This window comes from Cyrtonyx montezumae, unplaced genomic scaffold (assembly GCF_038088225.1).
Source record: "Cyrtonyx montezumae isolate F1298 unplaced genomic scaffold, pur_monq_1.0 scaffold_23, whole genome shotgun sequence".
NCBI lineage: Eukaryota > Metazoa > Chordata > Aves > Galliformes > Odontophoridae > Cyrtonyx > Cyrtonyx montezumae.
The window spans coordinates 11,075,441-11,100,407 of record NW_027071970.1 but is presented as its reverse complement, the minus strand read 5'-3'; the positions used below and the strand labels follow the sequence as shown (position 1 = coordinate 11,100,407).

General features: G+C 46.3%; 1 protein-coding gene across 1 annotated transcript; it reads left to right on the top strand.

Moving 5' to 3' along the window:
- Positions 1-10,663: 10,663 nt before the first annotated feature.
- Positions 10,664-24,136, top strand: PPP1CC (protein phosphatase 1 catalytic subunit gamma). Its single transcript, XM_065739235.1, has 7 exons — positions 10,664-10,834; positions 19,391-19,522; positions 20,713-20,943; positions 22,106-22,210; positions 23,008-23,231; positions 23,335-23,469; positions 23,871-24,136. Exons 1-7 carry the CDS (start codon positions 10,780-10,782, stop codon positions 23,958-23,960), a joined length of 972 nt encoding a protein of 323 aa, XP_065595307.1. The 5' UTR covers positions 10,664-10,779; the 3' UTR covers positions 23,961-24,136.
- The last annotated feature ends 831 nt before the right edge of the window (positions 24,137-24,967 follow it).

Below are 24,967 nucleotides of genomic sequence, written 5' to 3'. Positions count from 1 at the left end.
TTACTTAATCCCTATTTATAACAAATCCAGAACTTAATTCTACTTAACCCGTCTTCAGTGTTTGACACATGAAGTCGGTGAGTCAGAGGGCTATATATGGAACTGTCAAAACTCTCTTTTCCCCCCTCTAAAAGCCTGGATTAAATCATAACCAAACCCCCATCAGCTCCAACAGCACTACTGGGAGGACTGGTAAGATGCTGGTGAGAGACAGTGATGGGGAACTGTCAGCTCAGCCCAAGATCTGAGGACAAAACCAGACAGAACAGGCTCTGAATTCAGTCACACATGGACCATCATTGCCAAACAGGCACTGGCACAGCTGCCCAGGGAAGTGGAGGAGTCCCCATCCTCAAGAACTGTGAAAATGTGGCACTGAGGAGCAGGGTTAGTTGGCATGGTAGGGTTGGGCTGGGATTGGACAGGATGATCTTAGAGGTCTTCTCCAAATTTAATGATTCTGTGCATGAAAATGTCATCTTATGGATTTGGAGCAATAATTTGGCCTCACACTGTCACCAGAGTGTCTGTTCTTTCCAAGACTTTCCTTGTGAAGGGTCTCCCAGGAACACTTTTCTCTCTGGGTTTTTATTTCTTTCTTCTGATGAGCCTCAATCTCCATATCGGCTTGAACCATGTTGGTTCCCAATGGTCAAGACCAGCTTCAGTCCTAAAAGCACACAAAAGCTTGGTGAGCTGTAGACCTGCAACTTTTTGCAATCAGCCCGAGTTTTACTCCTTGTGTTCCTTCCATAAAGATTTCTTCCAAACCCCATTGCCCAACCCTGAAATGACAAGCAGTTCTCTGCAGGCATTCCCTAACCCCAAACCCAAACTCTAACCTTAACCCTAACCCAAAGCCTAACCCCTACTCTAACCGCAACCCTTATCCCAGTCCTCACTCTAATCTCAGCCTACTCCTATCCAACGCCCAACATAGAAGACTCCCAGGCTCAGCATCTGAAACAACAGTGCAAACATCTGATATTATTTTCCCTACTTAACACTCAAAACAGAAATCTCAGGAAATAGAAAAAGAAAAAAAAAACCAAGAGCCAAATATGCCAGGCACTCTAAAAGTGCACTTTTCACACTGATAGTTTACAGTGTAAAAATAACGAGCCCATCTCCATCATCAAAGATGACAAAACAGTGCAGCAGCTTTCACTTCTCGGAAGGTTTTTCCTGGCTGCGATGGCAGCAGGATGGGATGGAGATGTTTCTGCACAGGCACATGATTTGAAGGGTAATTGCTATTAAGCGAGGGGAGAGCAGGCTGCTGGCTGCACAGCTGGAGTTCCTCATCACTCCAAGGAAACAGTCATCATCATTTCCTGCAGATGGGTTTCTTCTGAATTGCTGACATCGAGTGAAATGTGGCTTCCAGCAGTGAATTGGCTCCTTTGTGGCACTACTTAGTGGGTTTTTTTAAGGGTTGTTATGGGGTTGGGTTCCCTGAGACTAGACTTTGGGAAAGCAAAACTCTACTGCAGGTTCAGGCCCTCAGCAGAGCCTAATAGCAGGGATTTGCTCCCTCGTCTCTTCTGGCTTACTGACATTGCTTCTTGCAGCAGATTCAATGCCCTGAATTACTGCTCCAAGTCTGCAAGGGGGAAACACAGAATTGAAATAGCCTCAGAAGTGCTGCCTCTGCTCTGCCTCAAAGCAATGAAATGTCTCTGCAGATTTCACTGGCTTAGGTCAAACCTGCATCACACTGAACGGTTTCAGAGGTGCACAGCCATTTTATAGCCCAAAACCATAGCGGGAGGCAGCCTTACTCGGGCGTGGGATGCCCAGTGTGATAGCTCTGAAACTCTGCTTTAGAAGAGCTATTTCCAATTAATCACTGCTGATTGCTGTCCCATGCAGTGTTTGCAATAAGGACTAAGAACACCTCATTAGTTGAGCGTGCTCAGAAAGTGGCTCAGGGCAACTGAGAATTTGTCTACGTAACATCACCCAGGGAAACTAGTTTGAAATAACATTTAAAGGCAATTAATTAAACTGCTGTATGATTGTTCTGCACCATCTGCATGCAGTATATCTTATTTCTTTTTTTTTTCCCCCAAATTCAAGGCCACTTGATCACTGAGCATGGCGTGGATATGTGAGGAAATGGTCATAGGGGCAGCAGGGAGTGCAGGACAGCCAGAGGGATCCTGCCTGGAGGATCTGCTCCTGCCTCACACAGTGCTTTTATGGACAGAGCCAAACCTTTGGGAGCTCTTTCTGTGTCCCAGATCGTGGTTTCACGGCGGAAGTGTGAGCACCCTGGGCAATCCCAATGGCAACATCAGCATTAGGAAGGGAGCTGTGTATGTGCACTGACTCTTCTTCCTTGGTGATATGAAATCTCATTTAAGTGGGGACAAGGCAGTAAGTGCACAGCACAGATTTAGGACATGTCTCCCAGTAATTACTCACTCCTGGCCCTTCCATTTTTCTGAGCAGACTCAGAGCGATGCATGCTGAGAATAGCCACTTTCCCAGCCTGCCGCCGGCTCCTCAGCCCTTCCCTGAAGCAGGAACAGATTGTTCTGAACACGCTGGTCCCTTTGCCATTTGTACAAGCTGGCTGGGTTTGCTGTTTATTGCCACTCACTCAGCAATGATCTTTTACAAGCTTGAAGCCATCGGCTGACTCCTCTCCAGTGCTCCATGCTCCATGCCACACATCCAAGGCATTACGGGGGACATTATTTCAGTAACAGACAGTTGTTACTCAAGAGTTTAATTAAATGAGAGCTTTAAAAAGAACATCTCAAGGGTTCAGGCTGTCTATTTCTTTTCACAGTTCAAATCTGGAGTGACTCCCAAGGAAATGTGGAGGTGACACTTATCAAAGTAGAGTTATAACGATTCCTGCAGGGTGTTGTGTTCTGAGTTAGCACACATCGGTGGGACGAGTTCAGTGCAAGCTGCACTGCTCAGAGCTCAGCTGGGAGACAGCGTGTTTGCCATGCCACTGCTTCGTGGCAAATCTAGTCCAACTCCATCTCCCATCAAACATAAGAACCCCAATCTGTCATCTGTAGAATGATTGAATCATAGAATGATAAAGGCTGGAAAAGACCATTAAGATCACCAAGTCCGCACCCAACTCAACCCCACCATGCCCACCATCTCCTTCTGTGCCACATCTCCACAGTTTTTGAACACCTCCAAGGTTGGTGATCTCATCACCTCCCTGGGCAGCTGTGCAAGTGTATGAACATCCCTTAGGAGAAGAACTTTTTCCTAATATCCAACCTGCTGCTTCACCTCTGGACATCCACTTCCCAAAAAGCCGCCGTGCAGCCCGTGTCAGCATTTCACTGCCACGCTCTGGACCCCAGGGGGTGCTCTTCTCTTGGTGCTGGGTCTGGAGCTGCCCTCCCCCGTGCTTGGGGTGTTGTACCAGCCCTGGTGTAGAACCAAGAGGCACCAGGATTTATTTCTGCTCTGCTCAGCCTGCCCGTGTGCAGAGAGAAAGATGGAGGAAGATAAGTCAGCATGGTTCCTGGTGTTCCATGGGTACCAGACACAGGAGGGAGCATCTTCCCAGCACAGTGGGAGCTTGGAGAGACACAGCTCAGTGTCACCATCACCAGTGGGGCAGGAGGAACCATTCAACCGCCCGCACTCCAGCACTGAGCTGACTGTGTGGGAGCCCATCGCTCTGCTCAGAGCTAACGAGGGAGTGACATTCCTCAAGGAAAATTAAACAGCTCAGCTTGACAAAACTTTGCTCTCTGGGATTTTTCTGTTAGGAACAGGGGCTGGAATTTTCCTCTTGGTGACACTGACACAAACCGTTCTCCTTTAGCTTGGGAGGGAATCCAGCCTGCTGATCTTATATGCCAAGTTTAGATCAGGATAATGATAGGCTGTGCAGGTTTCTATAGTTTCTTAGGTCACTTTGTGAACATGAATTAATCTTGACAACGCAGCTGCAAGGAAATGGGGTTTTTATTTTGCCTGGTTTAAAGAGAGGGACACTGAGTCATGGGACATAAACACAGAACAAGAGAAAACAGGCGACAGAGGCTGAGAGTGAGCCCCAGACCCTGAAATTCTTCTCCCTTTCTCACCATGCTGCTGAGCAGTCCTTCCCACACAACACGTTCGGTAGCATCATTTCGTACCAGCCCAAAATGTAACTCAGTTTTATATTTAGCTGCTGGGATCTGTAAAGGGACATTATATAACAGCTCTCAAGTGTGGCATTTTATAATTTACCAGCTCCACTTGTGCTGCTTCTAGAAACCCACCCGTGCTCCATGACTCTTCACAGAGCCCTCTCCCTCCTCTCTCTGTGCTGGAGAAATATTTCACCCAGCACTCATTGGCAGTGGTGAAACCACACAGCCTGCCATCTCTCCAGCAATTAGCAAGTCTCCATCTCCCATTGCCAAATTTTTGCACCTAAATGGGAAAGGAAAGAAGCAGCTAAATGCATCCTTGCTGATGGAAATCCCTCTTTATGTTGCAAAATGGCCCAACGGGCTCTGAAATCCCCAGGGGAAGGTTGAGAGTATCTCTCCCTCTGCCAAGCATCCTGCCTACCCCTATGGAAAAAGCGGTGCCTCCAAATCTGTGCATGTGCCCTTCTGGACAGAACAGCATCTCCCTGCAAGTATCAGTCCAGTGCTCTGCATCCTGGTGGATTCACATGGGCAAGTGCAGAAGGGATGTGGCACCAGGGAAAGACAGAGCATGGCACAGGTTTCTGCGTCAGAACTGAGGCTTTGAGCTTCAGGGAGGAGATATCCAACCCTAGGGCTGCACAGCACGTGGCACTCAGTGCTGCTGACAGCCTGTCTGGTCCCCTCTGGATCTTGCACTGCAGCCCTGTGCTTTGGGAATGTCCCCCACTGTCACTCACACTCATCCCTGCACACATCCCCTTTCTCTGGCTGATGGTCAGTTAAGCACAAACCTGCTGGATGGAAATTCCAGCATCTGACACCCAGCCATGCGCCTTTTCCAATGTATTATTTCATATCTCAGATAAATTGGAGCTTTCCAAAGACTTTCTATAATCTGCAGTGCCAGAGAGGGAAGAGGAAAAGCCCAAAAACTCCAGATCTGGAGCTGAGGATGATGTTTACCTCCAGCCCATTTGAGTGCATGAGTACCTCCAGCCTGGGAAGGTACATTTCAGTCACATTGCAGAATATCATCAAACAAGTGAAACAGAAGAGCATTCATTAATCACATGCTTAATGGCACAGCATTTAAAGCCTGTGCTTGAAAGGAGCGGCTGCAGACTCGTGTTCCTGCTGCACCCAGGGGACACCCCACAGCCTGAATGGCTCTTCCATTAAAAGCAGAGAACACGTGTGAGATGGGCCACATACAACAAAAGCCACGTTAATGAGAAGAAACTAACCAGGGGAGGAGAGCTACAGGAGTGTCTATTCCCCCGTGGATCAATGTGAGTGGGCAAAACCACACAGGAGAGCGTGAGAACAGGGTTGTGGGTTCAAAGGTGTCCTTTTGCCATGTGCTTAGCTCAGTTCCATTGAATGGGGTGAAAGCTGCAGGCAGGGGGGCGGGATCAGGAGTGAAGATCTTCCAGATGAGATCCCTGCGTGGCACTAGAGTCATCAGAGCATCTCACATTTACAGGATGTAAATGGTCATGGGAAGAAAGACAGCAGAAGAGATATTGCCCTCTTGCCTTGATGTACAAAGCCCCACAGGGACTGTGCTGGGTCCTCAGCCACAGATCAGGGCTGACCTTGCTGCTGAGAGTGTTATCCATGTGCCAAAACACAGTTGTAAAAGGAGAAAAGTTCCACTGAAAAACACAGCTTCCTTTTAACAGAAGAATAGGGAGCTGCTATGTTCCAGCTGAAGCCCTTCCAAAGAGCCAGGTGGGGCTTTTTCTATATATATATATAAATAATACTGTACTGTTTCTTTCTGGGAAAGAAAAGAAAAGAAAAGAAAAGAAAAGAAAAGAAAAGAAAAGAAAAGAAAAGAAAAGAAAAGAAAAGAAAAGAAAAGAAAAGAAAAGAAAAGAAAAGAAAAGAAAAGAAAAGAAAAGAAAAGAAAAGAAAAGAAAAGAAAAGAAAAGAAAAGAAAAGAAAAGAAAAGAAAAGAAAGGAAAAGAAAGGAAAAGAAAAGAGAAAAGAAAAGAAAAGAAAAGAAAAGAAAAAGCTGTGGTATCTATCCCATGCTGAGAAAGATGTTCAATTGAAGCTGCACAAAAGGTGGTCAGTCTCACCAGCATTTCTATTGCCTCCAGAAAGCCTGATGCACAGGTTCCAACCCAAAGATGAACGTCAGCTGCCAGGTTGCTAAAGCTCTCTGGTGACCTACATGCTACCAGGAGCAAAACAGCCAGGCTCGTAGAATCACAGAACCATTAAGGTTGAAAAAGACCTTTAAGATCATCAAGTCTCACCATCAACACATCACCATGCACCCATGTTATGTTGGGAGAGGGACAGTGCAGGGATTGGGTGCACAGGGCTTGGCTGACCTGTTATGTTTTCCCCACCTCTGGAAGTTCTGCACCTTCTTCTCCACATGCTCGTGGTTCAGGCTGGGAAGATGCACTTGGGGAGGGTCCCATGGAGATGTTCATAGGAAAAGCAGATCAGGAACATACCATAAAGCACTCTGAATTCTATAGACCCCATTCACAATAAACCCAAAGCCCTGGAGATCATCTCCTGGAAGAACGTGAATGTGACAACAAGATGCATTGATCTGTTTGAACCCTAAACACATCCAGTTGTCCTGGCTGCAGGGTGACCACTTTCCTGTGTTATTTTTTCTTGTTTTCCAGTGGAAGAAACAGACTGCCTTGTGGGGCTGGAGCTGAATGTCAGCCCTTCAGCCTCACCCCACTTCAGCCCCACAGTGCTCATAGGCACAGAGCTGAGCTTTCCCCACTGTGCAAACATGCAGTGTGCTTTCAGTGCAAGCAAGGCATCTGCTTTTAAAAGGAAAAACCACACAGAGTATTAAACAAAAAGGGAAAGAAGGGGAAAATTGAGCTCCTGGAGAGCAGAGACTGGAACAACAGTGGCAGATTTCCAACGCTCCTCTTTCTCTGCAGATTCATTTTTCTGAATTGGGTCTCACTTGCTGCCCCAGTCTGTATGGAAGCATTTGCCATCCTGCTGTCCTGAGAGCTGCAAGGTCTTCTCCTTCCCACCGTGCTGAGCCCATAGCCCCTCTCCAAAGTGTGCTGGGGCTCTGCCCAGCTCAGAGTGCCCACGCCGTGGAGGTCTCCCTCGTGTCATCCAGGGCCACCTGATACAAGGGTGCAATGAGACTGTGGTTTAGCACAGCTCAAGCTGAGGATTTCAAATGAATGAAAACAGTCACATGCCTACTCTCTCAGCTGGATAATCACTGTTAATTATCCAGGCTTGAACTCCAGCCATGCTCTCGCGGACCTTGAATATGCTGTGCAGGGACCCCAGCAGTTGTTCCATTGAATGTCACAGCCGAGAACTCGTCCTCCTCCCGCCTGCTCCCAGGGGATGCTGGCAGCAGAGGAAGACCTGTGAAGTTCAAGCCATGTGGACAGACCCGAAGGGCATCCAGGGATGAAAGATGGCTCCAGACACACTTTCTTCAAAATCCTTTTGAGCAGATTTTAGTGCAACTTTATGTAACAGCAGCCCAGCTCCTGGAAATCTGCCAGCCTCGCACACAGTGAGCAGGAAAGAGGAGGTGAGAACAGAAACAAATAAATAAGCACATGTGGCAGCTACCTCCACAGCAGACCACTTTTCAGATGCTGCATGTAAGCAGAATATCCAGGTGCCAGACAGCAGGCAGTAGAAAGGCTCAGGATTTTCAGAACAAGGGGAACAAGAAGTGGAACAGAAAAGTCCTTGTTTTGTGAATGCTTGTCACTTGTCTCAAGCATGAGGAGGCTTTGGTGCATCCACCTGCAAGCACCTGCACCTCAGATAGCCCACATATTGCACCCACATTTCAAAATCCCCATGGGATCTGGGGTGCTCATGGGGCACAAGACATCTCTCTCCCTTGCTCCTGCATCCTGTGCTCGGTGATGTGTCTCCCACCAGGGTCTGCAGAGATGCAGTTACCATCTGACCAAGAGCAGATCAGCAGATTTCATCTCATTTTCACTTTCCTGCTCCCCTGCCAGCACTCCTGGCCCTCCTTTCTCAACAGTTTTAATTAGAGAAGCAGCTCATCCATGAAGCACTGTTCTGCGGGGCAAAACCAGAGGAAGTGAAGGAAGCAGCCAGATCCCAGCCTGGCTTCTTGCAGCACTTTCTTTAAGCCCCATGCAGCTGAAGCTACGCAGGCTGTCCCTCTGAGCCCCTCTGAGATGCAGCTGTCTGCCCCCACTCTGCAAGGTCTGCTCTGCACCAGGAGAGCTGTGCACAGGTCCACCACCCTTGCACATGATATTCACCCCACCATGAGACATCTGAAGAAGGGCTGCAAAACCCACTGCTGAGTGCTGCATACATTTTTCCCTTTCCCCTCCAAGAATGGCTCATGTGAGCCTTGCAGAAAGCTTTTGAGCTGGTTACGAAACTCATGCTTTGGCGGAGCATGGAGATTCCTGACCGAAGAGGGGAGACAGTGGCTGCTTCCTGCCAAAGCAGAGTCAACTGATCTGCTGCGCCTGCTCTCCTCTAAAAGTAGGACAAAGTCACTATTAGCCCCATTTCTTCCCTTTTTCTAAGTCAAGAAGCGGATCTCCACCACGCTGATGCTCCACTGGGGAGGGATACACCAACCTGCAGTGTCTCCAAATGGCTCTGGTGCCTGGCTGGCCTTAAAAGTCAGATCCATTTATGAAATTCATTGACACGGTGGAAGCTGCTGTGTTTCTTTAATCCAAACAGCTATAGCAGGGAAAGCCTTCCTGTGGTCACTGCTACATCAGGATTCATCAGCATCAAGTGGCTTAGGACGTTTTTACTGGCACTATTTTTGCCAGTGAGAACCTTCCAAAGTATACCGAGTACAGATTTTTCCATGCAACAATAGCTTTCAGCACAAACCCATGAAGCATGTCAACCTTGACCCCCCCCCCCCAAAAAAAAAAAGATGTAGGAGGGGAGGAATGGCAAATCACGTGTCAAAACAGCCTGTCTCAAAGCAGAGTCCTTTAAAGTTTTTTATCAAAAAAAGGGGATTTTAACGAACGTGCAATGGACTTGTCATCATTGCTGGCAGTTTCCTATGGAGGGAGGTTTCAGAAGGCAGCTGCTGAGATGGAATTGCTCAGCTCTGTGAGGACCAAGGCTCCCATGCACAGGGTGCAATGGTGACAAAGAGTGCAGAGAGCCCTCTGAAGGCATCTGGCTCCTCTTGTGATGCCTCATCCCTGGGCTTCTGCATGTGGCTGAGTCCCCACTGAGCAAAGCTCAGGCTGTGCAAAAAGCCCCGAGCTCCAGAGAGCTGCCTACCTGCAGTGTGCATGCTTTGCTGCCCAAGGGTGATCCTCGCACTGCATGTTTTGAAAATAAAACATGATACTGAGAAAACACCTGACTCTGCATCATCACCTCTCAACAAACAGGATGTCTACCCCCGCATCTCCGGATCGGCCTTGTGCCTTTGTCCACGTGCTCTTCCATCTGACAGATGCCTGCTGCAGCCCACAAACTCCACGATGTCTGAAATGTGGGGGTCAGCCAATGAGTTTAAGCCACCAGAGGCAAAAAGCACGCGTCAAAAGTTGAGCTCCGCTGTAGCAGGCTGACATCTGAGTGCACACAGCAGGGGTTAGGAAAACACTGAGCATCGGGTTAGGAAAAACAGCGTTTGCCCCTCACATCACTCCATCTCTGTTTCCCAGTGCTGAACAGCCTGTGGAGGTCTTTGAATTGCACACAAACAGAGTTTGTGAGTTGCACGGACCTGGGAAATATGTAATCTGAGGCAAGAGGAAACGTGGGCAACTCGCATTTCTTAGGGTCCACCCACATACAGGAATAAAATAGAGAGCTTTTCCCCATTAGCTGCAGATATACGTGTGTGTGTGTGTGTGTATGTACAGGGTACGTACATACGTTTTACATGTTGTGTATGTGTGTTCTTTGGTATTATGTATATATATGTACAGATTAATGAAATGGTCCCTATTTTGCTATTGAGTGTAGGTGGGCGTTACACATATAATACCTATATTTTTATTCATGGCCAGATTACGAGCAACTGTACAAGTGGCATGTGCAAGAGATAGTGAGGACAAATCAGAAGGGAAAAATATTTTACACTGAGGTTCCCAGGGAGTGCTACCCAAGCTGTGACTTATTTGTGGCTTTTTTGGGGGGGGGAGGGAGGAAAGGACACAAAGAGCTGCGAGCAAGATAAATCATACATCCTCACGTATTTAGCAACCTGGAACACAAACTGCAGACAAACACACAGAGGGTGGGGAGATAAAGTCTGTATGCTTCAGAATTAGGGAGAGGGGGCGAAGTGCGGGCTGACCGCGCTCCCCACGCGGGCACTATTTCTCCGCTCGTCGGCGGAAGGATTCTGAGAAGCGGTAGAAATCCGCCTCTCCGCGCTCTTCCCGCCCGCCTATAAAAGGGCGCTCCGCCTCGCGCTCGTGGTATCCATCCGCCGGCCCGGCTCGCTGAGGGGACGGCGGCCATTTTGTTCCGCGCTGGGGCTGCGCTGAGAGCGGCAGCGGAGGAGGGGGGGGCGGGGGGAAGAGCGAGAAGGGAAGAAAGGGAGCGGGGAGGAGAGCGGGCACGGGGAGAGCGCGGCGGGCCGACGAGACGAGAGGAGCCAGCGGAGGGAGGGGAGCGGCGGGGAGGGCTCCGCTGAGAGGCGATGGCAGATATAGACAAGCTGAACATCGACAGCATCATCCAACGGCTGCTGGAGGGTGAGGGGCCGCGGGGGGAGGGGCGGCCGGGACGGGGTGGCGTGGGCCGACGTTGGGGGGGGTGCGGTGCTTTGTCCTCCCGCCCTACGCGTGGGGCTGCGGGTCGGAGCGGGCGCGGGGGCAGCGCGGGCTGCTGGGCCGGGGCACTGGGCGCTCTGAGGGCTTCAAGGCGAAGGATGCTAATTCTGGGGGCGAGCCGCCCTAATCCGGCCTCGTTTCGTGCGTGTCGGGGCAGGCGCTCCGCGTTTAAAGGGTTTCATGGGGTTGAAGGCGTTTCCATCCGGCACGGACTCGGCTCGGGTGTTGGTGAAACGAACGGGGAGGAAATAAACGCCCTTCGGCCGTGGTGCTGTAGGGACCGCGGGGAGCTGGCAATCCCGTGGGTGCGTTATGGGATTACTGAGCTGGAATAAGTAAAAGTAAATAGGGCTTTTTCCCCTGATCCGTCGCGGGCTGTGCCTGTTACCAATTTAAACTACGCCGGCTTAAATTATTTAAAGGCTTCCCTTCATAAATTTAGACCAGGATTTTCCTGAAACTCTAGTAGCTCAGTTTGTCGTGTCAGCTCCTGGATATCTTACATCTGCTGACGTTAATATGCGCTCCGTTTTACTGCAGGTAATAGTCACCATTCTTACCCCATCTGCTCTAACGCGATTTTCCCGGTGTGGGTTGCTAAAAACAGGCAAGTGGACAGCCTAGAACGAAGTCCCGTTCATTTTGAACCATTCTTTTTGTTTAAACTTTACAAAGTAGTGCGGTGTGCTGTGCTGATAGGTTCTGACCCAGCTCAAACCTGTGCTACACGTTTGGAGGTGATGAGAGCTGGCACGTTGGGCTTCAGAAGGCTTCACGCGGTCTTCAGGAGGTGGATGTGTACCTGGAGGTACTGGAGGTTGCATCAGCTGCCAGGCTGAAATGAAGTGTTTGGGCTTTGCTGGGGTTTCAGGTTCCTGAAGCCGTAATGGTTTTTCAGGGCTTAAAATGATTAGCGGAGTTATCCGTGCTGGTGTGCATTTTTATCTTGTTAAATGTCTGTTGTAGACGTTTTTCTCCAGCTGGGTGTTGGTTGACCTTTGTGGCAGTCTTTTTTTTCATATACTTCTAGAAAGGGCAAAGTGGTACTGCATTTTAGCGGGTGCTGCGTTGTGGATAGAGGGATAAATTGTGTGCATTACTGTTTCTCTTTGGTCGTTTAAAATTTGACTCATCCTTTCCCTGGAATTACCGAGGTGCAGTTAGGTTGGGGTGCAGTTAGGTTGGTGATGGGGCTGAACTGCAGGGCAGATCTGCATGTTGTTACACGAGGAGGGAAAAAGGTCTGGAGTACCTGCAGGGTTCCTCCTCTTATGTAGATTTGGAATAAGAGGTGTTTCTGCTTTACCTGTGCAGTGCAGGCAGGCAACTGGATGGTGTAAGTCACATGAGGTCTGATGAATCTGTGTCAGAATTGTTTCTGCTGGTGGCCTTTCACAGCAGGCTGCACTCAGGTTGTTACATGGCCAAGTGTTTCAGTGTAGCTGTTGTTCAAATTATATTTATATAAATTTTAGTAACCGTGCTAGTAAAACGTGGGGGATATGAGCAGCTAAATATATCACTGTCCCTTCTCCCTTTTTAAAGGCCAGGAAAAAAGATTGTATTCTGGAGATAGCTGAAGAAATATTGGAGTCAGTGTGAGCAGACAGTTGTACCTGGAGGTGTCCTGTGAGGCCCCTCAGCGCTGCGCTGGGTGTAGTCTGATGGCCTAGGTAAAGCAAAGGGGTTAAGTGGTGAATACTAATTACTCTTGCTTTTGTTCTTCATGCAGGGTATCGGTAATTTATTTGTGACTGGGTTTTTATTTGCTTTCTATAGTGACTTATTTTATTAAAATTGAGGTAATTGTGCGGATCAAATGACGTTATTCTTTTTACTCCGTGTAATTGATGCCATCTCACCTACCATAGGCTGATGGCTGAAGTTATTAGTCTTTAAATAATCTGGATATGTTTATGTATTATGTATTTAGCTTCTTATTCTGAAGTAAATATTTGGTGACTTTCTTGCTCCAAATGTTTATAGTACACAGGGATTTGGCATTGAAACATCGAGAACTATTTTTCAGTAACACTGTGCTCAGCCTCAGTGAGCAGGTCCATGAAAAAGCACTGAGCATGCTGATGAGGGTTGTGTTCTGCTAGGATTGTTTTCCTGAGAACAGGTTGTCTTAATTTTGGTGCTTTTAGTAACTTCTCTAACATCAGTTTTCTCAAGAATAAGGCTTTTAAAGGATACTAAATGGCAGTATCCTGCAGTGAGTATCGAAATGTTTCGTAAGTGTGCTTGATAGCAGATAAAGGCTCATATTTCTATGACTGAGGAATAATGAGGGGCAAACTTAAGAGCAAATTAATCTCCTTCCAGGGATATTTTGGGCAGTGACTTCATGGCTCTGAGCTTGCAGCTTTCTGTGTCTGCTGAACCAAGGCTGCAGGTGATATGAAAATTCAGCATCAACTGCATTGGTAATGGAAAGGCTCCCAGGAAGTGGTGGAGTTTCTGCTCAGCTCCAGGCAAAGGATGAGTGAAAAGAAGTCCTGAGATCTTGAGTGAGCATGGCTTCCTTTCTGTGCCGCACAGGGTGCTGTTCTGATAAAGATCCCCTGTCCTCACCCTTCACCCAGCGTGTGGCAGCTTCTCATTTGTAGCGTCTGTAGGGTCTGTGTTGAAAATGGAGCTCATGGCAGCATATCCAGTAAAGGAGATTGAAATGTCCTCGTCTTAGTGTGGTAATAATAAATAACAGGGCAAAAGAACAGAGTTCCAGTGCATGAGGAACCTGAGCTGAAAGAAGCTGCTGAAAACTTGTTTTGTGCTCTAGCCTCTGCAGTCACTATTAGGGGAAAGCAAGGGGTGAATGGTAAAGAATGATGAAGTCATGCAAGGCCAGGATGGCAGTAGCCTCTCTGATAGCTGAAATCCTGGTTAGTGAACTAAAATCAGCAAAAATATTGTAAATCTCAAACTTCCCTGTTTATGCACCCACAGATTGCTATTCCCAGTGAAGCCTGATGTATAGCTGCTGAGGAGGTGCTCTCTTTAATTTGCTTTAAATGGTAGAAGAGGATCTTTCCATTATCAGAAATGGATAAGCCCATGAGTATGGATAAACTTCTTTTGACAATAGAAAAACTGTTTCCTCTCAGTGCAGTTCTCTGATTTAGTGCCTTTCTGCTTTCAGCACCGATTGGCTCTGAAGGATTGCTTTCTGTTTAGCTTCTTACACTGAGATAGGTCTGTCTGATTCTCAGAGATGTTAATCTGAAATTCGGACAGATTTTGCTTGGCAGGTTGGGATGCCGTGGTAGTTTCTAATAAGCAAGCAGCACTCATTGACCTCAAACTGTGCTTTTCAGTAGCTCATGTAACTAAATGTTAATTGCTTTGTGCTGTGTTGCAGCAATTTTTGATCACAGAGATAGGAGCTGTGCGTCTGGAAGACAAGGGCTGGGTTCCTATCACTGCCACGAGTTCAGATAATCAGTTACGTGCTGCTTTTTATCACCGAGTCACTGAAGGGGGATTTGTCATCGGAGCACTTGTGATCAGTGAGCACCTGTTGCTGCGTGGCTCTCTAGTGTGGCAGTATGGAACAGAACGGGACGGCTGCAGGCATGCAGGGTCTCGTGTTTGATAACATTACCATGACCTGTTGTCCTGTAAGAACAGTAGTCTAGAGCTTTTCCTTAAGGGCTCGGGCGCTGTGGAGTTGCTTTTCAGTTTCAGCTTTGCAATGATCTGATCAAAGTTGATACTGCCTGAAGTAAGCTAAAACCTTTTAAAGTCAACCACCTCCAAGTTATTTATTCCCTTTGTGTCTGCGGTGCGAAGCAAAACGTGAAGCTGTCATTGGGAACTGCCAAAAACAAGATAAAAACAACCTGTGGTATTTTTGGAAATGTCTTTAAGATTTCAAGCATCTTAATGTAAAATATGGCAAAACTGGAAGTCTTGTTTAGTAAGCTAAAAATGAACCGAGCTGCTGATAGACTATTTTCTTTAAAACATTTCCTATATGAGAACTCGATTCCAGCATTGATGGCTTCTGGTTAAGTATTACTGAAGAAAAGAGAAATGCGTGGATCTGTTCATGGATCTAAACACTGAAATCTGTTATCCTCTATACTTCAGAAAGGATATCTTCCGATATCCTTTCTGAAGTATCCCTCCCTTTTCTATTAATGGGTAATACATTTTTGTAGTAGCATTTCCTTCCTTGCAGAACTGTATGGCACAGTATTTACCATTGGAAAATGCTGGCAATGGAACGTCACATACACTGCACTCTCATTGCTGTGCACTCTAGATCCAGCAGTTCCTGACCCATCTGTCCTTCAAATGTGTCTAAAAGTTGTCCTGGATGTCAGGTCCTGGCAGCTGCAGCTATGCTTGTGCTGGCTGTTTGCACCCAAGTGCCAGAGCTGTTCTCTGTTGTGCTTTTCCCATCCTTCCTTTCCCCCTGTGCTGGGCAGCTGCCGTGCTGCGCTCGTGTCCTCATTCTGGATTTGGGTTCTGTGATCTGTTGTCACTTTCCAGCTTCTTTCCTCCTCCTCCTGGAAAGTACAATATTAACATTGGTAGTTGGGATGGGATTTTGAGCAAGCTGTGAGGAGCCTGTGTAACCCTCAGAAATAAACTCTAGAATAGAGAGCACTGAAGGGATAAGAGCACGTAGGCATCGCTGCTGCAGAGCTATAGCTAGGTGTCTACTTAATGTATTTGGGAAGTGAAAAGCTCTAGAATGTCAGTACTTTATAGGGCTTAAACTTTTGTTTGGACAACAGATTTATTGCTCTCTTTGAAAAGTTTCCCAGATGGGCTTTGCAGTACGTAGCTGTAGAAGCTGGAGTATTTCCTAGCTCAGTCGCTGTGACTTGGAAGAGAGCATCCGGGTCTCAGGGAGTGATCTTTTCTGTAGGTTTTTTTTTCAGCTAAGGGAGAACTTGTTTTTCCAGAACTCCGTGCACTCATATGCTGGAGATGATTTTGCTCAGTAGAAGGCTGCCTGGGCTGGTCATTGAAATTCAAACTCTCTAAATGAATTTTAAGAGCAAGAATGTCTCTGCCTAAAGGAGAAAAGGAATATATTTCTGGCTGGAAATGGTGCAGCAGTGTGTTGAGACAAAGTATAAATAAAATATTATTTGAAATGGCTTGGCTTTTTCTTCCAGCAGATTAATCTTTAGCTTGTTTCGCTGTTGGTTCCAGACTCATTTCAGGGAGGTTATTTTTTATGCATTGGAAGAACAAATGTGTGAGTACAGTACTGTCAGCTGCTCTTTTGACTTTGGCCAAGCTGCCAATTAGTTCTGTGCTGTCTGATCTCTACAAGCTGCCTGGTTTTGGTCCAAGTCAGAGAAGAGAAACTTTGAATAGCACATTTTTCATAGGGTTTTATTTTTGCCCTTCTTACTGGGGCTAAGTCATCTAAGATGCAGTCAGAGAAGGCTTTTCAGAATTCAGAGTGCCAGCCCTGCATTTTTTTGCCAGCTCTTCTGTTGTGGTTGAGGGAATCCTTACACTAAAACTATAGATTTCTCAAACCAATGTGCATCATCAATTGTTGTGAAGCCAAAAATATTTTGTACAACTTTTTGGTATATAGGTCAGTGTCAGAAGGGATTGAAGGTGCTCATTTCTCCTGTGCTGGTTCTCTGTTGGGTGAAGGAGCTGTCCTTGGCAGGCAGCGTGATTCAGAACTGAATCAAACCTTCCTGGGTTTCTTCTGTCCTTTTGACATCTATGCTAGTGAGTTTGTGTCAACTGCAACAATGCATCTCCTTATCACACCGAAGTTTCCTACATCCAGATTGCTCAGACTGCCTGGAGATTACTCTGCTCCAATGGAAATACACCAGAAACCTTGGAAACCTGAATCTGAAACAGTCCATTTTCAGGTTTCCAGTTAATCTTCAGCAAAAATGAATGCATATATATGCTTTATTCATGAGCTGTAGTGACTCAGTGTGTTGCTTACTTTGTGTGCTTTTTTTAATACTTTTTAATTTCTGTGTGTGAGATACAGGTTTTGATTTTATAGGTTTATATTTTTAGCAAGAGCAAACCATGGAAAGTTGAATTTTTGCCTGCATGTATGTCATCTCTAAAAACAAATACGAATTGTGCTATACAAGAGTGGGGGAATTCGCATTTACAGTGTATCCAGCAATCACTTTTTTTCCTGTACATTTCTGCTCTCTGTTGCTTCTGGATAGTTGGCATTTTCAGTAACTTGTTCAGTGCTCGGGAGCTTTAGAAGTACTTTGTGGATGAAAAACGGACTGCACGGATGGAAAGCCTCATGTGTGATGAACTGCCGTGACAAAGATTTAACTTTCATTTGTATGCTTCATTACTTCTGATGCTTTAATGGAGCACTTGAAGTTCAGTGGTGATTCAGTGTCACCGTGTGAGAAACGGCAGCGGTGAGCGCTGATACGTCGGCAGAGGGAAACGAGCGTGTGGTGCTTGAAAGAGTGTTATTAAAGCAGTGACTTTTGACCTGCACTTAACTTAATGTTGCTGTCACTGCGTGTTACACCTTCTGTGAGGTAAGGTGGAGTGTTTTATGGTGTTGGCAGGGATTCTGTAGTGCAGACAGCGTCAGCATGACGAGGGTCTCTGACAGGAGTTGGTGTGCAGGATAGAACTGTTTCGGTGGTGACACCAAGTGTCCAGTGGCAGTTGATTTTATGAGTGGCTGTAACACAATCTGTTTTATTGTTCTAGAAAAGGCATTGCTAACTGATCTTCTGCTCTCGGCCAGAAACTTGCACAGGAGTTGAAAAGTTAAGCACTAATAAGAGATTGTAATCCCTCTGGAGAACAGTTCTTGTTCTTCCTCAAGCATTCCACCCCCTTCCCCCTAAGGTTCTCCTTTCTGGAATTCTCTGTCCTTGGTTTCATAAACTGCAAGGTCTGCAGTGACAGTAACAACGTCATCCACGTACTCCATATCCATATCATCAGGTATGCCAAGAGAATTGGAATAGACGTTTCCTTTGTATTTCTGGGCAGCAGAAAATGATGACTGTGACTGAGGGCAGATTGGATAAATAGAGGGAACACTCTTCTGGTAGCTGCAAGAACTTTTTCAGGCCAAGCTGGTGTCCTTGTTCTGTGTCTGAGCATTGACGGGTGATAAAGGGAACCAGATAGTGTGAGGTGATACAGCGGAGGAGGTGGAAAGAGTGAAGGACTACAAAAAACAGTCTCAGCTGGAAGATGAATCTCGTACCAGGTTGTCTTCCACTTTCAAAGGGACGGGTAAGCAGAGATAATGGAGAAAACACAGAAAGATGCAGTGCTTGCTTTAGTACAGGGAAGTTTGTCTGGGCTCCAAGTGAATAATGAAACAGCTTAGCTTAAATGGCCAAAGAACTGGAACCTCCTTTTCTGAAGCACAGGAGCCCTTCCCCTCTTGATTAAATCCTTTGTGGTTTTGAGGCACTCATTCTCTCTCCATAGGAGAGCCCCTTCAAAGCAGTGATGATGCTGATAGTTTCCTCTCAGCTTTGTTGTAGAATGTGTTTAAGAACTTATTCTGATCCTAGGCCCTTGCTTTAGCTCCACTCTTTTTCTCATATCCCTCCTCCTCTACCTTGGCACAACAAAGAGGTGGGAAAGCCCGAGGATGGGATTTACGGGAACCTTCTAAAATAAATGTATTCACAGTCCTGATCCATATGGAGTAGAAATTGTGTTTGGAGGGTTCCCACCTCTACTTCCAGTTGTCAGATGTTTAATGCATTCAGCTGTTCCTGTGGCTCTGGTGCTCCTGAGGGACTGAAGTGTCTGGAGTGAAATAAGAGTAGTAAAAAAAGTAAAATATTGTCTCAAGTATTGATGACTGTTTAGTACTACTAGTTACATCTGCAGTATGGTCTGTAACTTTATGGCTGCTTTTAGGAGCACAGTTATTCACCTGACTGTTCCATTTAGATTGTAAAATGGTCATTAAGGATGTACCAGGTCATCATGTTTTGGCAAGTCTTGTTTTGTGGAGGCATTTTCAGAGGATGAGCTGCAGATAGTAGGCTACATTCGTGTTAATTGTAACTGAAACCTGACTTAGGAGTAGAACAAAACTACGTTTTGTAAACCTTGTGTGGTTTGGATACTTTCTTCACCTAAGGGAATGGGTTTGTTTGTTTGTTTTATGAATTCTGGGGCTCAAGCTGTTTACTTTTCAGCTTTATCAGTGGCCTGACTGCTTTGATCTGTCACTGGTTAGCTTACCCTCTGGTGGTGGTGGTGACAAGCATCTTCCTATGCCTGACATTCCCATATGCATTTATACTGGCTTACTTTAAATTTATTTGGAGTCCAGAATAGTTTGAATGAGAGAGCAAACAGCTGAGTTTAGCAGCTAAGCATCAGGATTATTGAAGTATTTATTTGTGGAAGAACAATTGTTGCATTCTCATTCAGTGTTAGTGGCACCTGGGCAGACTCCTAAAATAATACTGGGAATGCTGTTGACTTGGGTAACCGATTTCTGATTCCTTCCAACAGTGAGAGGGTCAAAACCTGGTAAAAATGTCCAGCTTCAGGAGAATGAAATCAGAGGACTGTGCTTGAAATCCAGAGAAATCTTTCTCAGTCAGCCTATTCTGCTAGAACTTGAAGCTCCCCTGAAGATCTGTGGTAAGTGCTGTGATTGGATGCGTGGTTGGGAGTGGGGAGCGTTTCGATGGATATCCTCTTTTAAGCAGAGGATGAATGCCAGATGCTGCTTTCACTTATGAAACTGATGAATGATTGTAGCAAAAGGGAAATTAAGTCTGTTCTGAATGCTTTGAGTGGAGGAAGGAGGTAAATGGGAATTGTACAAGGGACAAAAAAGAATCCCAAACCAGAAACTTGATCCAGTTTGATCAGGTCTCCTGGGAAAGGAATTTTTCTGCCAGTTAATGCTCAGTACAGTCATCACTGGACAAGGAGAAAAAAGGAGACACAGTAGTTGGTTCAGCTTTGAATAGCAGCTACCACCATGATTTAACATTTAAAATCTTTCTGGAAGCTTAATTTTCTGTATTGACTAATTTCTGGCCTGGTTTCACCATATTTACACATGGTGATGTTGCTGTATATATATATATATTTTTACACATGCACACATCTAATTTTGCCAAAAGGATGAAGAATGTCAAAATAAAGTCCTCGATAAATGCACGTTGGTAGAGCTTCCAGGAAGCAGTATTTTATCCTCCTCCAGCACTGCGGATTTACTTCTGAAGCAGCTTGTTCAATATTTATAATGTGTGGTAGTCTTAAGGACACGATTTATTGTTCTGCTTGCCAGAAACAAAACCATGATTTAAACCAAAGGCAGAAACACTGGTTTGTTCCGGTCCGATTTCATTGCTAGAACTTGAATGACTGGGGGTTGCAGGAAAATACCAGACGTGGTGGAGAGGAAAGGGAATTCCCTGAGCAGTTTTTCCATCAGTGTCTCTACTGAGGAGTGGCTGTATCAGGAATGAAGTAAAGGTTCCTAATCTTGCAGCCAGTTGTCAAGTAAGGGATGTAACTGGGTGCTAGATCTTTGGATGTGCACAGTTGATTTCTTGGAATCTTGGATTTGTTTTATGAGTGTGTGAATATTTTTAAGTAGACACGTACTTAAGTCCTAATGAAAGTCTGTGTTACGTAGGTGTCAACGTTCTGAGCATGATAGCAGTAAGGCAGACTGTAATCTTTCAGGAATGCTGCAGGCAGTAGCTATCTGCAGGTTGTTTGTGTCCTTGATGCTCCATCTACGTGCAGCTTCTCTAGAAAAAGAAGGAAACACATCACAAAGTCATTTGTGTGCCATTTCTGACTGCTTTTGACAGGTGACATCCATGGGCAATACTATGACTTGCTTCGGCTCTTTGAGTACGGAGGCTTTCCACCAGAAAGCAACTACCTGTTCCTTGGTGACTACGTCGACAGAGGAAAGCAGTCTTTAGAAACCATTTGTCTTCTACTGGCCTACAAAATTAAATATCCAGAGAATTTTTTCCTCCTCAGAGGGAACCACGAATGTGCCAGCATTAACAGAATCTATGGATTTTATGATGAATGTAAGTAACGTGGACAGATGTGAGGATCTTTGGCTTGGGAAAGCAGGGTAGGGGGTGCTTGCTGTCTTCTAGACCTCCAGTATTAAATTGCTTTCCAAACTCGCAGCTAGCTCTGCACACTTCAGGTGGCCCCATGGCCTGTATTAGCAAAGGAAATGTCTTTGCATTCGTACCATCATCTGGTCCTCATGGTACAAGCTAAGAGGTTATTTTATTTGTTGGCCATTTAAATAACTGTTCCCACTGGCATGTATTAGTAAAGTTCCTAAGGTTGTCTGGTCAGCAGTGAGGGAATTCTACTTTGCTTTACAGTTTCAGTTATCTACCTTATGATGTGTGCTCGTGCTGTCAGTGGGTAACGGGCTGCTGTGTGTCGTTGTGACGTTGCAGTGCCTGCAGTCTGGTTCCTGCTGAGTCCTGTAGCTCAGCAGATGCGTATGTTCCTATGCTTCAAAAGGATGTGACCTAATCCACTGTAGAGGAGATGGAGCTGTTAACGTGGTTGGGTACAGAAGTGTTCTCACAACTTCTGGTGGGGACGTACTTAGCCTGTAGTGTACAAGATGTTCTCTCTGTGTCTTGTTCTCCTTTTTCAACACGGAAGCAGTTGTGCAGTATCTGAGTTGACTCCTCAGAGATTAATCACAGGTTCAGTCACGTGGTGCAGATACGTTCAGGGCTTGTATCTGTTGGGAGGGTTGCTTGGAAAGTCAAACAGCAGCAGCTTCATTTTTTTTCAGTCCTATTTCTTTGCCCAGAGGGACTTTGTGCTGAAGTACTAGTAAAAATTGAAGGGAAAACTGCTTCTGAGAAAATGCTGTGTGTCCCTGATGAAAACAGCAAATGGCATTTTCTTTTTTTTAATGAATCCATTTCTCCAAGGGATATTTTTCCAAAGCGAAGTTGAGGCTGCAGGCACCAGCTCTCTTGAATGGATGCCTGCAGCCCTCAGAGCCATTTCAGAGCTGCATCTCTGCCGTGCAGGAACAGACCTTGCAGGTTTCTTAGCAGTTTGTCTGTGGGTGCCAGAGAGGGTAAATCATTTTGTATAGGCTTTATTGCTGACTGTTTTTGCAGGTCTTAGTTAGAGGCAGGCATATTAGGCTATTTGTAGTGGTAGAAAAGTGTATTGACTGTTGTTTTCTTCTCCAAATCTCTCTAGGTAAGAGAAGATACAATATTAAGCTGTGGAAAACCTTCACAGACTGTTTTAACTGTTTACCAATTGCAGCAATTGTAGATGAGAAGATATTCTGCTGCCATGGAGGTAAGTTCTTTAGCTGATATTGTTTTAAATGCAATACCTTGGTATAAATACTGCAGTTTCATATTCATCTTGTATGCTCCTCTGGTGCTGGAGAGCATTTTGGTTATTTTTTTGTGTCCTCATAATTGAGGCTTTGAAACTGCTGGGAGCTTGGTTAGTGGTAGTGCTGTGACTCAGGCACCAGGGTCTGCCTTCTTGGTCTGTAGTCGGGGGCTTCTGTGGTGCTGTCTCCTTTTGAATAAAGGAGATTAAATAAAAAATGAAGTTTTTTTGACCTGCATGACTGAAGTTGGTTAAGCACTCTGACAGCAGTGCTTTAGTGCTTCATTCACAGATTGGCCCCGTGGTGCTGTGATACTCATTTATTACCTCGATGGGCTGCAGGGTGTATGCGGTCATCCGCACGTAGTAACGTTGCTCAAGAGGAGTGTCAGCAAAAGTGGTACAAGATCCGAAACTGTTCCATGTCATTGGGGCTGATCTTTCAAATAAGCCTTGTGATTTTAGTGTTCGTGCCTCCTAATAACAGACACTTGCCACTTGTTGAAGTGCAATTGTTGTGATCCTTAAACTTGGTGGCGGCTTTGCTTATCTCGCTCCAGTGTATCTCAAAGCATCTCCTGTTATCGAAGCTTTAAAGTAAATGCTGGATTGAAGTGTCAGTTAGCATTGCCTTTGGACCCCACGGGGTGCTGATGGTGGATCGGTTTGTGTGAGCTTTTTTCATCCTGAGCTGATTCCTCAGTTCTGCAGCATGGGGTTGGAGTAGATGTGATGTGTGTCTGAACTCCACGCAGGTTTGTCCCCGGACCTGCAGTCAATGGAGCAGATAAGACGGATCATGCGCCCCACCGACGTACCCGACCAAGGCCTTCTTTGTGATCTCCTGTGGTCTGACCCTGACAAAGACGTCTTGGGATGGGGTGAAAATGACAGAGGAGTGTCCTTCACTTTTGGTGCTGAAGTGGTCGCTAAGTTTCTCCATAAACACGATTTGGATCTCATATGTAGGGCTCATCAGGTATTTTAATTCTGTGCTCTTCAAGCTGCTGACTCTGTTTAAGCTGCACTGTACTTTGTCTGGGAGAAACTGCCCTGTGTAATTTCTGCTGTTCTCTCTGAAGGTTGTTGAAGATGGATATGAGTTTTTTGCTAAAAGACAGCTGGTAACTCTCTTCTCTGCCCCAAATTACTGTGGAGAATTTGATAATGCAGGCGCCATGATGAGCGTGGATGAAACCTTAATGTGCTCTTTCCAGGTATCGTATCTGAAAGCTTTACCTCCTGCTTACTGCAATCACGCTTTCAATTTCCCCTTTTCCATTTCGACTGCTCCAAATAGACCTCACAGATACCAGATGTGGGCAGAGCTGCTCACCCTTGTGGCTTTACAGACGTGATAAGCCCTTACTGGTGTGAGCTGAGGAGCTGTTTGACCCTGGGTCTACATCACTGGAGCAGAGCTGTCTGCTGTCCTGCTTCCATTGGTGTGGGCTCTGTGGTCAGCTGCTCTAAGCCCCACCAGAGCTCAGAGCAGAAAACCCATTCATCTCAGGGGGTCCTGAGCTGTGTGGTGCTGTGTAACACCTCCTCTAGCTGAGGGTCACTGGGCTGTGAGGCAGCTCACGTTCCTGCTCAATGACTGAGCTGTCTTTTTCAGATTTTGAAACCTGCAGAGAAGAAGAAGCCCAATGCCAGCAGACCCGTAACACCTCCCAGGAGTATGATCACAAAGCAAGCGAAGAAATAGTCCACGTGGCACTGCTGTGTGGGGACTTGTATGATAATATGTAACCTTCATTTTTAAACTGTATCGTGTACCGTTCAGCTTGCTCAAAATAGAACGTGTTTGTGGTTCCCCTTTGATTTGATGAGTGGCATTTGCTGGTTGTAACAGCAAATGAAGGACTTCTCTCCCTTCTAGGAAAAGAGTTTTAAGCTTTCCTTTCTTGGTGTTAGGGCCGTGCACTCCGCCTTCCTCACCCCGTCTGAGTAGTGTTCCCTGCTTAGGGTCTGAAGAGGGCACTCGTGTGCTGTGAGAGTAGGAGTCTGTTACTGGTGGAGATGACATGCTGTTTATACAAACCACTGTGAACTTTTTTTACGTTAAGATTTGTTTTAAAGGGATTGCTTTTCTTTTTACGTCTGGTCCTGTACACATGGGTTTTATCGCTGTCAGCATTAGAAATAACCTTCAGCCTCCCCAGCATCACTGGTATGATGTGTATGTGATGGCTGCACACATCCCTCCGCACCTTCCTGGTGACAACCGAAGCCATTGTTTTAAGTGTTCGTGTCTTTCCTAAAGCCAAAGTTTGCAGAGGGAGCTGTAGGTGCGGCAGGGCTTTCCCTCTGCCCCTTCCCAGGGGAGGAGGAGCTGAGCTGGGGCGGAGTAGGAGCGCCGTGCCGTCTCCTCCCGGAGCAGTGCGCTGAGCCGCGGCGCTCCCGGCGCTGCCCTGCGGCGGTGGGGGTGGGGAGCTCAGCGTCAGGGGGCGGTTCTGCTCCTGGGCTGTGTTTGCTGTGTGCCCGGGAGCTCTGCAGCACCACCCGGAGGCAGCGCGGCCCCACCGCGGATCTGCGGACATCTCACAGCATCCTGTTTTTTAAAAACTGAGACTTTTTTTGAACAGATGACAGTGTACAGTACCATGTAGTGAAAATCACTTATTAAATGAAGCGATTGTTAAATCTTCTCGTGTCAGTTTATCACAGCACATCCGCTGCTGCTGTCAGAGGACGTGGCTTCGATAAATAAAC